At 37.3% G+C, this 17,370-nt stretch overlaps 1 protein-coding gene across 2 annotated transcripts in view; it reads left to right on the top strand.

Annotated features, from left to right (window-relative positions):
• The window catches only part of UNC5C (unc-5 netrin receptor C), a 396,611-nt gene that overhangs the window by 240,718 nt on the left and 138,523 nt on the right, over positions 1–17,370 (top strand). For both annotated transcript variants that reach the window (XM_072622972.1, XM_072622971.1), the window contains exon 3: positions 15,455–15,598. In XM_072622972.1, coding sequence (XP_072479073.1) covers positions 15,455–15,598 — 144 coding nt within the window. The remainder of the gene's footprint in view (positions 1–15,454; positions 15,599–17,370) is intronic.

Raw genomic sequence — 17,370 nt, 5'->3', positions numbered from 1 at the left:
CTGATAGTTTTCTGGTAGTTATCTAGTCATATAATATGCGTGTTTCTTTACTTGGTCAAACCCAACATTTTCTGTTTGCTAAAAATATAGACAGATATATATAAAGAAATCATAGGATGTATTCATAAAATCTAGGAACTAGAGTTAGAAGGGACCTAAGAGACCATCCAGTTCAACTCTCTTATTTTGCAAACGAGGAAACTGAGGCCCAGGTGACTTGCCCAGAGTCATTCTTCGAACATCAACCTCAGCCAGAATTATCCTAGCAGAGAAGCAATGAGAAGAAATATTCCTCTCCACAAAACCTTGGCATCCATACCTTTCAAGTTACTAGCTGAAAAGATCTAAGTACCTTTCGCTAGTGTTGTTGATCCAGAATGGTGGAGAGATTTGAAATGATGGAAATTCCTCACTGGGAGTTTTGCTTATGGAAACTTCTACCACCAAGACACATCAATAGCTCCTCATAAATCAGCAGCAACTCTGAAGAGTTACCTGAGGGAATGAGAGGTTAAGAGCTCTGTTTATATGATACAGTCAGCACAGGTCAGATGCAGGGCTACAGTCCAGTTCTTTATGAATCCAAGGATGGATTCAGACTACCTCTCATGCCTGCCTACGGTACCACCAGGTTATTGTTCATACTCTTTTTCTCTCCCTCCTGTAGCTTCACAAGCTACAAATACATGCTACTCTTTATACCTTCCAAGTGAACAGGATCAAACTAGAGACCTTTGCTTTGAACAGCTCAGGCATAGATCTCATACATCCTACATGCATCCTTTGCCATTTAAGGCCAATAGAATTTATTTTATAACAGCTCCAGAATGTTTTCTTGGCACCCTCACATCATCATGTAGTGCTTTCATGTCAATGGAAGACTAGACCTTTGGGAGTAGCAACTGTTTTCTTGTACCTTCTGTTTAAAACAGTTATGATCTGACACAGTGCTACATATTTCCAATTGGATATTGCCATTAGATATTTCTGACTTTTGCCCCATTATCTTAATAGTAGGGTACCTTCTGGGAAATGAACATTGAGTCTACATGGGCCATACCTTTAGTTCTTGTTCAATATCATTTCTCCAAGGCATTCATCATGAAGGTGTTCCTGCCACTACTCAAGAACAGACAGGGGAGGAAAGAGTGTTCAGGTACCACAGAATTCACATCCCAGGCACAAATATCAGACACCAGATCACATTTGGCACTTTGATATGTTAGTGGCCCCATATGTCACAACATTCATCTCTTCAAAGGCTTTATATACACAGGGCTTACCTAAAAATAGGGCATGCAAATCCTCCCTGGCTAGTCATGCATTCTAAAATCTTTGCCTAGCACCTATCTCCATGTAGTAACATTCAGTCTATCAAGGACCAGACTTCTGCCCTTCCGTACTTCAAATCAAGATTTATACACATCTCAGTTTAATAATGACATCAAGAGTATAAAGAGTAGAGTATGGATGATGAACCAGCCAAGGAGACCATGGAGGCTAAAATGCCATTAGACAAATAGGTGGAACAGTGGAGAAAGTGCCAAACTTGGAGGGAGGAAGCCCTGTATTCAAATCCTATCTCAGAAACTTGATGGCTATGTGGCCTTGGTCAAGTCACTTAATCTCTATTTGCTTCTACTTCCTCATCAGGAAAACGGGAATAATAATATCACCTATTTCACACAGTTGTTATAAAGGGAAAAAATAACATTTTAAAGAACTTTGTAAACACTAAAGCACTATATAAAGATGAGGATGATGGTGGTGGTGGTGGTGGTGATGGTGGTGATGGTGATGGTGGTGATGGTGGTGGTGGTGGTGGTGGTGGTGATGGTGGTGATGGTGATAGTGGCGATGGTGGTGGTGATGGCGGTGGTGGCGATGGCGGTGGTGGCGGTGGTGGTGATGGTGGTGATGGCGATGGTGGCGATGGTGGTGGTGGTGGTGATGGTGGTGGTGGTGGTGGTGGCGGTGATGGTGGTGGTGGTGATGGTGGTGATGGTGATGGTGGTGGTGGTGGTGGTGGTGATGGTGGTGGTGATGGCGGTGGTGGCAATGGCGGTGGTGGCGGTGGTGGCGGTGGTGGTGATGGCGGTGGTGGCGATGGTGGTGGTGGTGATGGTGGTGGTGGTGATGGTGGTGATGGTGGTGGTGGTGGTGGTGGTGGTGGTGGTGGTGGTGGTGGTGGTGGTGGTGGTGATGATGCATGGAAGTTGAAGCAATCAACAAAATAAGTAGCGAAGGTATTTAAGGAGACATCAGTGTGTATATTGAAGAGCCCAGGTATAAGAGCAGGAATTTTGGGTGGGGGTAGTGGCTAATTGGTCCATCTCAGTCCTTCCATAAAAGAACAACCTTTCTCACTGATGTGGATTAAAATTTTCAAAAGCACTTTTCATTTGAAATGTATATTTCATTGATTTCATATATAATCATTGCTATCATATATAAATCATTATTCAAATATTAAATAACTCAATATTGATTAAATATTATGTAGTTTAAAGAAATGGGCTTTCCATTTGCATTTAAAATACTTTTTTTTAGAGAAGAAAAGAATACATTGAAATTCTTAGAGTTAGAAAGCAAAATGCATGTGTATATTTCGGAGATCTGTGCCCTGTAAAATTAATCCAATCTATATCACACTTTCAGAAAATTGTCTGTATTCATTCTAAGAAACATTGACACGCAAGGAAAGTATAATAATAGCAACCACTTGACTTCCCATTTTGGACTCAATAGATCAGAAATACTTCTTGGCACAAGGAGCTTATGGTTTGACAGCTTTTTTTTCTCCGTACAAGTTAAGAACAGGGATTAAACAAGAGGGACCAAACTGGTGAAGCTAATTTTTATTGATTATGGATCTATAAATGAAATTGTGAGGACTGCCTTTCAAACCCATTACCTGTCCATGTGTCTGAACTAAGGAGAAGTTTTGTTAAATAGTGAGTGCTCTCTCTCCCTCTCCTTCTCTCTCCCCCTCCCTCCCTCTCTGTCGGCCTCCCTCCCTCCCTCCCTCCCTCTCTCTCTGGATTTCTGGATTTCAACAGTTCACTCAGTATCATACCTTTGTAGAGATCTGAAGGTGAAATAGGAATATCTTTCCTATAACATTTAGAATCTGAAATCCAATGTTAAGAATTGGAGAAGAATATTAGGATTTTGTACGAAGGTGACTCACTTGGTAAATACTGTAATATGAGCATAGCAAAATGAAAAGTTTATCAAAAGACAATAAAATGTATGTTTTTTACATATGTTAGAACTCAGTAGAAAAAATTAAGTCTCAATTATAATGGCCCTAAGAGGTCACTTAATTTAGTCTTAAATAGGAATCATGTTTCTAATACCCTTGGTTTAGGGAAGTTATTTACACCATCCCTGTCTCTTTCCTCTTCAGGCTGCACTCCAGATTTTCCCTTTCTATCATTTAATTGGCAGAAGAAACTTCCAGATGAATTTCCCTCTCTCTTCTTAGAGGATTACCTAGAGGACTAAAAGTTTAAATGACTTGCCCAAGGTCACACAGCCACTCTGTGTCAAAGACAAGACTTGGACCCAGCTCTTCCTGTCTTTTTATCCATTATGCCAGGCTGGATCTTTGTGCACAGATGTGTACATATATATATATATACATGTAAAGTGCAGTTTTGTCTTTTTTATTCCCTTGCTCAAAAAACATTTATGAATCACCATCACTTAAGAAAAAGTTCAAACTACTGATCGTGGCGTTGAAAGTCGTCCCTGATCTGCTCTTAGTCGACCTTCCTATCCATATTTCGCATTGTTCCAATGCTTCTATGCTCTATTCCAGAAAAGTCGACTGGAGACATTTTGCCATTTTCCCATCTATGCTGCTGTTTATTCTGATTTCCCTGCCTGATAAGCCTCCCTTCCCTTTCCCCCTTTTTTCCTCTTCTCCTCTTCCTTTTTCTCCTCCTTTTTCTTCTTCTCCTTCACCTTCTTCTCCTTCTCCTCCCCCTCCTCATTCTTTTTCTTCCTCTCCTCCTCCTTTTCCTTCTTCTCTTATTCCTCCTTCTCCTCCCCCCACCTTATCTTTTTTCTTCTCCTTCTCCTCCTTCGTCTCCACCATCTGTATCATAATTTGTTTCACAGAATTGCAGAGTTAGAAGATACCTCAGTGTAATCCATATTTCAGCAAAAACCTCATCTCCAATAAATTGTCTCACAGTCTTTGCATGAAACCCTTATGAGGGTGCACTCACTATTTCCCACAGCAGCTCATTACTCTTTAGGATAATGCTAATTTTCAGGGAGTTTTCCGTAAGTCTAAATTTGCCTCTTTATCTGCTCTTTGGAATAAGGCAGAACACATTTTCCTCTCTCATGTGATAGCCCATCAAATACTTGACGATAGGTACTATAGCCCTTTCCAAATCTTCGCTTATGCCCTTGGCTAATTAATCCTCATGTGTTGTAAATTCATTACCTTTCCATCACTCTAGGTATTCTCTTCCAGATCCTTTCTATCTTATCAATATCCTTCCTGAAATCTGTCACTAGATCAGAACACGCTACTTTAGATGGATTCTGACTAGGGTAGAGTACAGCAGGACTACTCCCTGCTTATTACTGGACATCTTGTCTCTCTTGATGCAATGTGAGATTGCTCTAAGCCTTCTTGGACATTGCAAAGGAAAGCTGAGACTGACTCAAACATGGTTGACTCATATTATTGAGTTTGCCATCCATGAAAGCCTTTTGGAGATGACTGATGTCATGCTATGAATTGCATTCTGTTGAATTTGTGTAGTTGATTCATGGAACCCAAGTGTATCACTTTATGTTTATCCCTATTTCAAGTATTGTTAGAATCTGTACAGAATTCTATTTTGTCTCCTGACTTTGTTATCCCTTTCAGATTTTTGACATCTACAGTTTGGTAAACATGTGATCTATGATTTTATTCAAGTCACTGTTTAAGAGTACAGGAAAAAGACGGGATCCTTAGGATAGAATACCAGAAACCTCTTGCCGTCCATTAAAACTGTCAGCATAAATAGCTCTTAAATGATACCTTCTCTTGTATTCCCTGTGATACAGTAGAAAGAGTGCTGGATTTGGAGTTAGAAGACATGAGACCAAACTCTACCTCTGCCACTTTACTGCAGGTCACTTAGTCTCTCTGGGGCTTGGTTTTCTCAGCTGTAAAATGAAAAAGTTGGATTAGATGACTTTGAAGGTCACCTCCAACTCTAAATCTACAATTTTATGATCTTACTTTATGAGCCACACCAATTCTTCCTACTTAGGTAGGAATTCTTCTGAATTCCTGAAGTTGAATTTCTCTGTCTCTTGGTCTGGACCACTTTTATGACACTACTTTGTATGATTACTACCTATCTATATCATTTTATCTCCCTCCTCAAGTTTTAAGGAGACACCATCAGGAGACACCAGCCCTGATTCATCTTTGTATTAATTTTAAAAACTAAAATCTATGACATTTATTTCAAAGGGTAGTGTATATATATATATATGTGTGTGTGTGTGTGTGTGTGTGTGTGTGTGTGTGTGTGTATCATTATGTATAGATTTTCGTGGGACCAAATTCAGTATTCATCTTCAGTTCACTAGCAGAGGACCAAATACATAGTTTGTTGATTGACTGAGTATTCAATTACATGTTGCGCAACTGCTTTCTGTGGTTGGAAAGCTTATTACAGAATTTTCCTTTGAGTAATTTTATGTATTAGAGGAACTACAAATATTTTTTAATACTTCTTTCAGTTAATGTGGGGCTACTCCCTCAAAAAAAACTTCAAAATGCCATACTTTGTGAGTGATTTTAATCATATTTAAATTCAAGAAAATCTGCTTTCCCAATTTTAAGCTGCTACTAAGAGCTGCAATGTTATTTTCAAAGGGGAAAAATATTATTCATGTTGAAGAAAGATGTCTCTGTGTACATAATCTTTGGTCATAAACTTACAAATGATAATGAAAAGTTAGTAAGTAATTAGTAGCTCATGTATCAAAATATCTAATTCTACAGAATTCTCAACACAATCATTCAGTGAGCAGTATTCTTATTTGCATTTTTAAGTCTGTACAACTGGGAAAATAAAGCATGATACTATAATATCAGGAGAATAATAGCCCCTTGAAGGCAGGAACTGTTTCATTTTGTCATTAAAATATCATCATGTTAGGATATTGAAAGCTGTGTCTTTTGGGTGTAGTTCCAAATTGTTGGACCAATTCTTAGTTCCACCATCAATGAACTGGTGTGGCTATCTTCCCATGGTCCCTCTAATAATAATTTTTCTTTCTCTTTTCTTTTTTTGGGATCTTTGCCAGTTTGATGGATGAAACATCAGAGTTGCTTTAATTTGCCTTTGCCTTGTAACTGATCATTTGGAACTTTTTAATGTGGCTCTTGATACTTTCTCGTTTTTTGAGAAATATCTGTTCATCACCTTTGACCATTTCTCTACTGGGGAATAGCTTTTGTCCTTAGACATTTGTATCAATTCCCTAACACATCATACTTCATATCTAGTGTTCTTTCCATGCTTGATATGAATATAGACTTGGGTTATGTCTAATATCCTGAGTATTTCAGGTGGCAAAGTGAAATATTCCTCAAATTCCCCAACAAGTGCATGCTGTCAGAAGCTGATTCATAACTCCTATAGCAATCTTGCTTTCTCCCTGATGCATGCAAAGAAGACTGATGCTCCCATTTCCAACAACTCTTCTTAGTCTTCCCCCCCCTTATTATTCCAGTTGCCTTGATACTCTCTCCCTCTTGTCCCTTTGTGTCATGTACCACATTGGCAGTCTGGTGATGCCTATGGACCCATTCTCAGAATAATGTCTTTGAGTACAAAATTTTATACATATACACAACACATGCACACACACATATATATGTATGTATATACATACATATATATGTATGTATATACATATATATGTATGTATATACATACATATATACACATATATGCATGTGTGTGTGTGTATAGGATTACAAAGGAAAGGAATTATGTTGAGCTAACAAAACATTTTTTTTTTCATTCTTGGACCCCAGGTTCAGAATTCCTACATTAGTCTCTATTGAATTTTCTTCTCCATTTCATAGCTTACATTTTCCTTCTATTTTTGTTGTCTCTTCTTAGTTAATAGCTTCTCAAGTATCAAAATTTAACTGCCTCCTCTACCTCATTTCTGTTATCATATTTGTAGATGTAGCCCCTAATAATGTTTCTAATTCTTTTTCATTAAGCATGGAAACCCCTGTGGCTCACTTTGCGCTGTCTACATCTTCTGCCCATTACCCTACCCCACATCCAAGTTGCTTTCCCTTTCCTTTAAATAACTGGACAAAATCCCATAATCTGCCTCTTACAAGGTGTGAGGAGATTCAGACTGAGTTGCTTCCATAAAGAGACAACCCAGGGACCCCAGTCAATTCCTGAAGTTGATTATGTTATCTATACCCAGGATGTGACATGACGAGATAGAATGTTGAGTGGGAGTTAGCTGTCTATGTCATGTTTGTCCTTTGTTATTTTATAAGGCTTTACTTTTCTTGGTGTTTCTATCTTCACATTTTGTGAATTGCACTTTTGTTGTTTTGTGACTTTTAATTCTGCCATCTTGCCAATCACATGTTCCTACACATATTTTATTCCTTGTATGGTTTGCATATTTCATTATTTTTATTAGGATTACAATAATGTTTTTACATCAAGTGTTACATCCCAATTATGAGAAAAGGAGTAGTTTAAACTTGTTTAACCTACCTGCTTGCAAGAGAATTCAAAATGGCTTCAACATTGAGACTACACAAATTTAGCAAAAAAAATTATACAAGGGAACATTGTTTTTCTTTTAGTAAGTCCTTTTTTCTCCACATTTCAGTTCATTTTTGGTGTGATATAGAATTGAAACTCCCCATCAATGGAGGAATGGCTTGAGCAATTATATTACCTCACATAATCTTATTGTGCCAAGCAATTATGATACAATTAGATATTCAAAGAAACTTTGAAGGAATTTTATGAATTGGGGTATACTGAAATGAATGAAATCAAGAAAACAGTTTTTATGTTGATCACAACAAAGTAAAGGAAAGAAACTTGGAAAAACTTCAGAATTCTAATCACTGGTGAACAATCCTGACTTCAGAAAACTGATGATGGAGTATGCTTTGTGTCTCTTGAAAAAGGATCAAAACAACACAATGTCCTTTTAGACTGGACCTCCCACCTCAGATTCACGTAAACACAGAAGGTCCAGAAATGTAACCACAAATGATAAAGCAAATGGGAAGGAATTTTCTTCAATTCAATCAATGAAAAAGCATGAAAAATTCCTTTATCAGCTTGAAAAGATTAAAACTTCTGTATTTATATAAAAATAATTCATTCTGCAGTGTAGCTCAAAGGACATGTTGCACTTGACTCTATTTGTTATAAAAAAGATTAGATAATAGGGGAATGTGGGGTGAATTAAAGGTGAATGTAGGAATTAAGAAGCAAAGAAGGAAAGCAAAGAGAGAGAGAGAAGAGAAAGTGCATGAAATAAAATATTAAATACACAGAAAAAACAAAAAGAAGACAGAAAGGGTCACAGATAGGGCAATTTCATTACCACTTGCTTAATTTAATATTCCCTTTAAACATGAACTATATCCAACAAAAATTTAGTTCCATATGTAATCCTCTCTTTAGTTCTTTGTATTTTTGAGTTTTTATATTTCTTTTACGATTGTTTAGTTCCTAGTAAAAAAAAAAAAAAAAGTTAAAGAACTGGCGGTAACTCTAAGATTTGGCTTTAAAATCTTGCCTTGAGGTTATGTGTTATTTTTGTTCTAGTTAGGTATAGAAATTATCGTGTTTATTGTGAAACATTATATTAAATTAAAATGGAATAAAGCTTGTCTCTGATATCTCTATAAACTGAATTTTATCAACATATCCAGAAGTGTTATTATGTCTCATATTTTATATTATATTAGTGAAAACTCATATGATTAAGCTCTTATAGAGAGCATAAGAATATTACCACACTAATTCAATAAACATTTTGTAACATACTCCAGAGCTTTGTATAGCAGCAACCTGTGCTATAACTGAGACTGTGCGATAATGAGATTTCACAGTATGACCTCGCTAACCCTTCTCCCAATACGAAAAAGTCCTAGTGAAGTCAAGCTTTCAGGCTTACACAACATGACGGCTTGGCACTTTTCCCCTGCCCTCCTGCTCTCAGGAGGTTTAAATAAAAATTTAAAAATTGAAGGATTTAGCCCAGACCTGAACTATAAAAGAGTACATTTTAAGGAATATCTAATATACCCAATTGATAATCACTGCTTTTCAGCAAAACTCATACAAAGTATATAAAAATAGAGATTATATAGGATGGGAACCCTGACTTTGGTGTTAGCACTATGTCTAAATCCTGCTTTAAAAACTTAGAAGTAGTAAGCAATTTGTGCCTCAGCTTCCTCATCTACAAAATGAAGAGGTTCAGATTGATGGCCTCTGCATTCCCTTCTAGTTCTAAATCTCTGGTTTTATGATCATAGGAATATCAGCACAACACACTTGATAAATAGCCTTATTGTCAAGAAAACTTTCATTCAGGTCATACATCCTTCCTCAGAGATGCTACCCAAGTCATTTAACAAGTCATTTAAGAAACAGGTAGTTTCCTACCTGTGATTTCCGGTACTAAAAACAAAATTCTAATGATATCAAGGATTGAACTGATGTAAAAAGGTCTTCAGAAAGCTCACTGGATGATCTTCTCAGTTACATAATGTCAACATTGCCTAAATTTCAAGAAAAAAATGGTTAAAAGAATTGAGACTCTGGAAACACCAGTTTGTCCATAATAGCATCTCCTGGAAAAACACTCTTTTTTTGATGCTTTACTGCTTTTATGAAGTTGAAATTTTAATTTAGAAAGAAGCAATAAAAGTTTATCAACATAATGTCATTGAAATGTTTGATGCATGATATTTTAAAAAAAGATCTAGACAGTGGCATTTTCATCTAGAATTTTTAAGTCTTCTCAGACTCCCTATTAACTAGTCAACTTTCATTATTATAAGGTTTTTTGCGGTAGCTCTCCAATTACTATCCTGTACCCTGGCTTCTGACCACAACAAATCCTATTATAAAAGCAAATCATTGCAAACTTCAAACAGCATGGATTCTAGAGGTACCATTATTAAAGAGAATACAGAGATGGGAAACCTTTGATGTTATTAGACATAATGGAAAAATGAACATTTCTATTTGAGTATACTCAGTACACACAAACATTTTTTTCCTGCATTAAATGTCCTGAAACCAATTTCAATCCACCAAAAGCTTTTCAAAGCAGCCCTCCTCAGAAAAGCTGGTTTTGCCATTTCAAAATTCAAGTCGGCATACTTTCTCCATCCAAGACCATCAGCTAGAGTTGGAACCTTATTTTCAAAGAGATTATGTATTCAAAGGTTATTATTTCTTTTATCCAAAGCCATCTCTGATTTTATGAGTAAAAAGTCATAGGTAATGAACTTATCTATGGTAAGAGAGCCAGTACCTCACTCTGAATAATGTCTCTGATTTTACAGAGCTCTAGATAGTACACTTTTCCATGTTCACTGCTGACGTACCTTTTTTTGTTCTTATGTTAACCACAGATTGGAATGTAAACTGTGGGCTATGGGATGGGACAACTACATACAAGTAGCAATTAATCCTCTTCCTTCTGAATGGGGCCTCTGTTAAATAGAAGGCAACCTCAAGGTTCATGCCAGGCTCCCAAAGCCCATGGGGTGTAGCAGGCCACACAATTGGGTATATTCATCCAATGAATATCACCTTGTATTCCCCATGGCAAGGGCATGGAACTGTGGCTTCCTGGAAGACTTCAGATCTGTGGTCAACAGAACCACTCATGATGGTAGCTGGTTAGAAAGGAACAGTGGGCTGAGTGAAAATCCACTATCTTTTCATTAGTTTTCCTGGAATTGCTTTAAGTAGAAGCAGCAAAAAGAAGCCTGCGTTTATCAGCTTGGAACACTAAATATTTGTGTGTGGTTTCATATTCTGTGGCGATTTGTTGGTCTGAATTTTATAGTCACCATAGCTTTAAGGTAATATATACATGTCTGATTTATCCACCCTTCAACCCAGTAAATTAATAAGACATTTAAGAAGAATTTTGCTTCCAGCCACTGAATAGTAGCTTTTGTTCTTCCCTCCACCTAAAGAACAGGCAGTAAATAACCCGATAAAAGTAGGCCAGGGCACTAAGACTGGATAGACAGAGGGATTTAAAAAAATAGGTGCCAAGTTTTCAGCTATCTGATCTTATGGGAGGTCACTTGTATAGCCAAGCCTCTTTCCTATCTGTAAAATGGGGATGAAGATAACCTTTCATTTATTTATTTTATTAGCTTACACCACCTACTTCTCAGACTTGTGGTGACTGAACACTTTATTGGGCTATATAATAATACGAGTAATTAGAAACCATAGAAACCTATGTTGTTGCAGCCAGTTTGGGAATATAAGACTAGCGATCAAGGGTTGTGGCTTAAATGGGGAAAGTGGTCTCCATGCATGTGGTTATGGCATAGCACAGAGCACTGTTTAGCATAATAGGGGAGAATTTTTGTCTGAAACTCTTTGAAAGGGGATGTTACATCCTTTTACTTAGAGTGATGGGAACAGGGTATTCTAATTAACTCCATATTCTGAATAGCTTTGTATTATTTCATGTCATATAAAATTGGCCACCAAATTTCAAAGAATTGGGATAGAGCAAAACACATTTAACATTAAACCTACAGCAGGTTAATTTAATTTTGAATAATTGTTAAGACTTTTCAGAATCTGAGTCATCATTATGGAGCTATTTTCCGACCTTCTTACTTCATTAGGACACTACAGATGTCAGGCTTAAATTCATAATCTCTATAGCTGGATCAAACATGTACCCAGAGTCTGGTCAGATTTCTCGGTGGGAAATTCTTGTTCCCTCCAGTGGAACAGCCTACATTCTTCCCAAGGTAAACCTAGAAGTTCTCTCATCTCTCCTCTCATTCCTTTCCCTCGAAAAGGATAAATCAGTGATAGAATTCGACAGCAATCTGCAAGTCTCCCACATCCATACACTCCCCTCATAGCATCTCCTGTGTGTAATTATTCCAAGTGTCTGGGTTTTCCACCTCGTCAAATGCCCCCTCCTGTTCCATGACTATTCCCCCCATTTGCTCCTCCTTTAGGACTGGGACTGTCTTTTTTCTCTTTTTGTATCCCCGTTGCTTAGCACAGTGCCTGACACATGGTAGGCACTTAATAAGTATTTACTGATTGATTGATATTTTATGGAAATGAGTGTAGCACACAGGTTGACAACCATGAACCCTGTTTCTTTCAGCTGGAACAGGAGCCTTCTTCTCTGCTCATGGGTCTTGGCTCCCCCTATTACAATAAAATGTAGAATGTGTGCTGCTTGTTATGCCCTTGCTTTGTAATTTGCATAGCCAACATTTATGCAGTTATTTTTGTTTCCTTCCTTTATTCATACATTTGAATTTAATATTGTTTATTTCACTTTGGGAGAACAAGTAGTCAATAGGCTACAGTCTACTGAAGTAGAGCTGGAAGGGACCTCAGAAATTTTCTAGTCCAACCACCTTACCTTATGTTACAGATGAGGAAACTGAGGTCTAAGGTAGATAATCATTAACAATCGTAACATTAGTATAGCACCTTATACTTTACAAAGATGAGTATCAGAAACAGAATTTGAACCCAGGGCCTATGACACTAGAGCTAACGATCTTCCCCCTTTACCCCAGACTAGCCTTCAAAACAGAACTTCAGACCCAAGGCTTAGAGTTACTATGGAACTAAAAACATTTCGTGATGCCTTTCAAACCAAAGTATAAAGAAAAGACATTGAAAATCATAACTTTTTTCCTTATGTAATTGTCTTGCTTGTCTTACCCTTTTAAATATTGTCTCAAGTTCTTTTGGAAGGAGACAAAGTATAATTATCATAAATAAACCAAACCTATTTTATAGTCAGGATTTACAACTTAGAGATAGATCAAGTTCATAATGCCCTTCTTTAATATTCTTACATGTCTGCTTTAAATTCCATCACTCATCTTAAGAAATCCACTCACACGTCTATAGAGAAGCACCAGGGAAGCAAGCCTGCCTACTCAAAGTCCACTTTAACCAGTAGGTAGGACACCTAGGTGGCACAGTGGATAGAGCACTGGGCCTAGAATCAGGAAGACCTGAGTTCAAATCTAGCCTCAGGCACTTGCTAGCTATGTGACCCTGGGAAAATCACTTCACCCTGTTTGCCTCAGTTTCCTCATCTGTGAAATGAGGTGAAGAAGGAAATGGCAAAACATTGCAGTATCTTTGCCAAGAAAACCCACGGTCAGAGAGTCAGACACAACTGAAATGACTGAACAACAAACCAGTAGATATTCCCTCAGGCCTCTTTTGCTTTCCAAAGACAGCTTTGGTAGCTTTGTATAGTGAATTATACAACAGGGTTAGAGCTGTGAGCTCTGGGTTCACATTGGTTCTGATTCTTATTTGCAACATAACTTCTACAAGAATCATCATTGCACTGGGGTTTTGTATTGCCTACTACACAGAATTGTGAGAAAGGCACTTCATAAATCTTATAGCGCAATGGAGAATGTGATCTTCTCTTACTGTGAACAAAGCTTCATGAATTGTCCCCTGCAAAGCTCATGGCTTGATCTCGCTGTCTTCAAGGGTACCCTCTTCCTCTCTAGATGTTACCATGTAGGACTAAGCAATCTTCTTGGCAATTCATGATTTCAAGAATCTCAAAGATTTGGCAAAATTTAATGATTAGGCAGTGAAAAGAATGCTGGATTTGAGATTTGAATATATGAATTCAAATCTTGGCTCTGCCAATTAATATCTGGGAGAGCCCTAGTAAGTCCCTTCTCCAACCTCAGCCTTTGATTTTCCATCTATAAAATGAGGTGTTTGTCCCCTGTGATCCTTTCCAGCTCTGAGTCTCCAAATGAAATTTAAACCCTGAGAATAACCAGGAGCTTTCCCAAGATAAACAGAGAAACTAATAATGATTCTGGATCATAGGTTCATAGGATTTAGAACTGGAAGAAACTTCAGGGATCATCTCATCCAACCCTTTTATTTTACAGATGAGGAAACTGAGTGGTGAAAGGTTAAGTGATTCTCCCAAGGTCACACTGGTAATTAGTTGGGCACAAAACACAGTTGCTATATCATATTATTATTTAAGAGTGAGAAAACAATTTATTTTCTGGTTGTTTGGATTTTGGATAAATCAAAGATATTTAATATTTCAGTCAGATTTAACATTTAACTTGTCACATTTAAAGAATGATTACGAAACAGTCTGAAAACCGTATTTTAGAATTGGGAGTCAAGTTATCAGTGATGACTACTTTTTCCAGTCCTCTTTAACACCTTCTTTTAAAATGGACTTCTGTCAAGCAGATATGGCACAGTGGAGAAAGACCTGGCTTTTGAGATTCCAGGTCCACTTCAGACATATACTATGACCCTAGCTAGGTCATAAACCACTTCATCTCCAGCATCTCAGGCATCTCTCTCAGCCTAGGAGATGCTGAGCTTCTATCTCATCAGTATAGGTAGAGAGTGTTCACTCATGGAAGTTCTCTACTTGGATTAAATCACAGATCCAGGTTTTTAAAAATGGATTGATATTAAATAGGCATTCTCTTATGTTCCCAGTGGGTACAGTAGCACTGATACAGTGCTTTGAGACAGAGAGGGAGAAAGAAAAAGAGAGAGAGAGAGAGAGAGAGAGAGAGAGAGAGAGAGAGAGAGAGAGAGAGAGAGAGAGAGAGAGAGAGAGAGAGAGAGAAATTGTAGGTTATGATGTATGGACATATTTCTATTTTATTTTCCAGTGTTGTCAGTTTCCTTTTCCTTGATTCACAAAGACAACTTAAAGAGTGGATAATTTGGGAACAATCAGATTTGGGGGATGGGGCTGGCATTTTATCAAAATCCTATTAAGTGATTATGGGCATTCTTAGAAGATGGAAAATTTAATTTGGTAATGAAAGAAGATGGCTCTGTGGATAGGAAATGATTATTCTAGCCACATTATAAAGGGTGGAGTTTTGTAGAGTGCAAAAGATACGGGGTCAAGAAGTCCCAGAATAAAAAGGTGAGAAAAAGCAAAGGGTTAAGCAAGTAAAATAAATGGAGTAGACAGAAGAGGCAAGCCTGATGAGAAAAGTGATAAAAGCAGCGCTATATCTGTGATATGGTTATGCAGCTCTGCCAAGCATCATTTTTAAAAAGATCCTATTAAAAGATATACATGCCCCATTTTTGGCATGTTGCCCTTTTATGAATCTTATCCTCATAAGAATGTTAATTTCTTCTGGCAGGTCTCATTGTCCGGGAAGTGAGCATTGAGATTTCCCGGCAACAAGTTGAGGAGCTGTTTGGGCCTGAAGATTATTGGTGCCAGTGTGTTGCCTGGAGCTCCGCAGGCACCACAAAAAGCCGGAAAGCCTATGTACGCATTGCATGTAAGTAAGGTGTCTCTCCTGGTTGAGTCACTGCAGTTGATGGGAGGGGAAGGAGAAGGGCTGTTCAACATGTGCCTGCTCTGGCTTTCAATCATCCCAGTCAAAGAAAGATGAAGTTTGTGTGACCTTGTTACACGGGAAGTGACAACTCACTGAAAATCTTCTGGCTTGTCTTTTATTTTTGTGGATCAAGTTTCAAAGTATATGAACTCCATTTTTTATTTAATTAATTTATTTATAAATATATGTTATATATTATATACAATAAAATAATTAATAATTAATTTTAAATTATAATAATTTTTATTTAATTCTTTAATTTAATTAATGCAATCTATTTTCTCTCCCTCTTACCTTTCACCAATAGATAAAAAAGAAAAGAAAAACTCTTAGAACAAATATAGTCAAAGCAAAACAAATTCCTAATTTGGCCATGTCCAAAATATCTATGTCGTGCACTCTCTATCAGGAAGTGGGTAGCCTCCCTGGGTCCACTCAATTCATGGCTGGTCATTGTGTTGGTCAGAGTTCTTAAGTCTTTCCCAGTTGTTTTAACCATATTGTTGTTATTGTATGACTTCTCTTGATTCTTCTCAGTTCACTTAGCATCCGTTGATGTAAATCTAAACAAGTTTCTCTGAAACTGGTCCTTTCATCACCTCTTAAAGCACAATATAGATACGTATATCATCAATGCTTCTCTAAATCCTTCCGGACATTAGTTTTAATAGTGATAATGGAAAGGAATAAAGGGAGAAAAATATTTAAAAAAACCAAGAAGGATAAGAAGAACTGGCATTTTTATAGCACTTCATGGTTTACAAAGCACTTTCCATGTGTTATCACATTTGATGCCATTAAGGTATCTTTTACTCAATGATTGATTGCCTCAGTGAGCTAACTACAAACTGAGTAAATGAAAGCGTTGTTGCTGCTTTTAAAAGTGCCTCATTATCAGGGAGAAATATGCAACTTCTCTTGGGAAGTATGATTCCTTTTCCTTAACGCAGTAGAGTTTGCAAAGCTGCCAACACAATGGCAGCTTATTTTGACAGTACGGTTAAGTTAATATGTTGCCTGGAACTCAATGCCACAAATAAGTTAATATGTAGCCTGTGCCAGCTCCGCAAAGAACCAGAACCTTTTTTTTTTAATTTGGCAGAGAGTAAAATGGGATGAGAAGGGGAGCTTCTTTGATTAAATTTCCTTAAGAGCAATGTTAGAAATCTTTCTTTAATGATGAAAGCATATCCTACCAAGGTCTTTTTGGTATTTTAGTTCTATGTCTGCCTTCAGCGGAGTTCTACACTTATTCTCCAATTAACATTGGTGAATTATCTAGTGTAATTTTGTGGGAAAACCCATGCTGAGTCCACCTTCTTTGAGTAACGTTAAAGAGGATTCCTTCCTACTTAGGTGGCACAGTAGATAGAATTTTAGTCTTGGCATAAGGAAGGCCAGAGTTCAAATATTTCTTTAAACAGTTACTAGCTGTATGACCCTGAACAAATTATTTAATCTCTCTCAGCCCATTTCCCAGTCTGCAAAATGAGAGTGATAATAGCTCCTACCTCTCAGAATTGTGGTGAGGATAAAGTGAAATCACATGTATAAAGTACTTTTCCAGTTTGAAGGTGCTTTGTAAATGCCAGATTTTATTGTCACCATTATTATTGTCATAATACATGCAAATGACCGATGACAATATGGCACTATCAAATTAAGTACCTAAAGAGAAGGAAGAGGAAGATTATTCCTTAAGAGAATATTTA

The sequence above is a fragment of the Notamacropus eugenii genome, chromosome 7, assembly GCF_028372415.1.
Source record: "Notamacropus eugenii isolate mMacEug1 chromosome 7, mMacEug1.pri_v2, whole genome shotgun sequence".
Lineage (NCBI taxonomy): Eukaryota > Metazoa > Chordata > Mammalia > Diprotodontia > Macropodidae > Notamacropus > Notamacropus eugenii.
The sequence above is the reverse complement of the archived record's forward strand: the minus strand, read 5'-3'. Positions and strand labels throughout refer to the sequence as shown.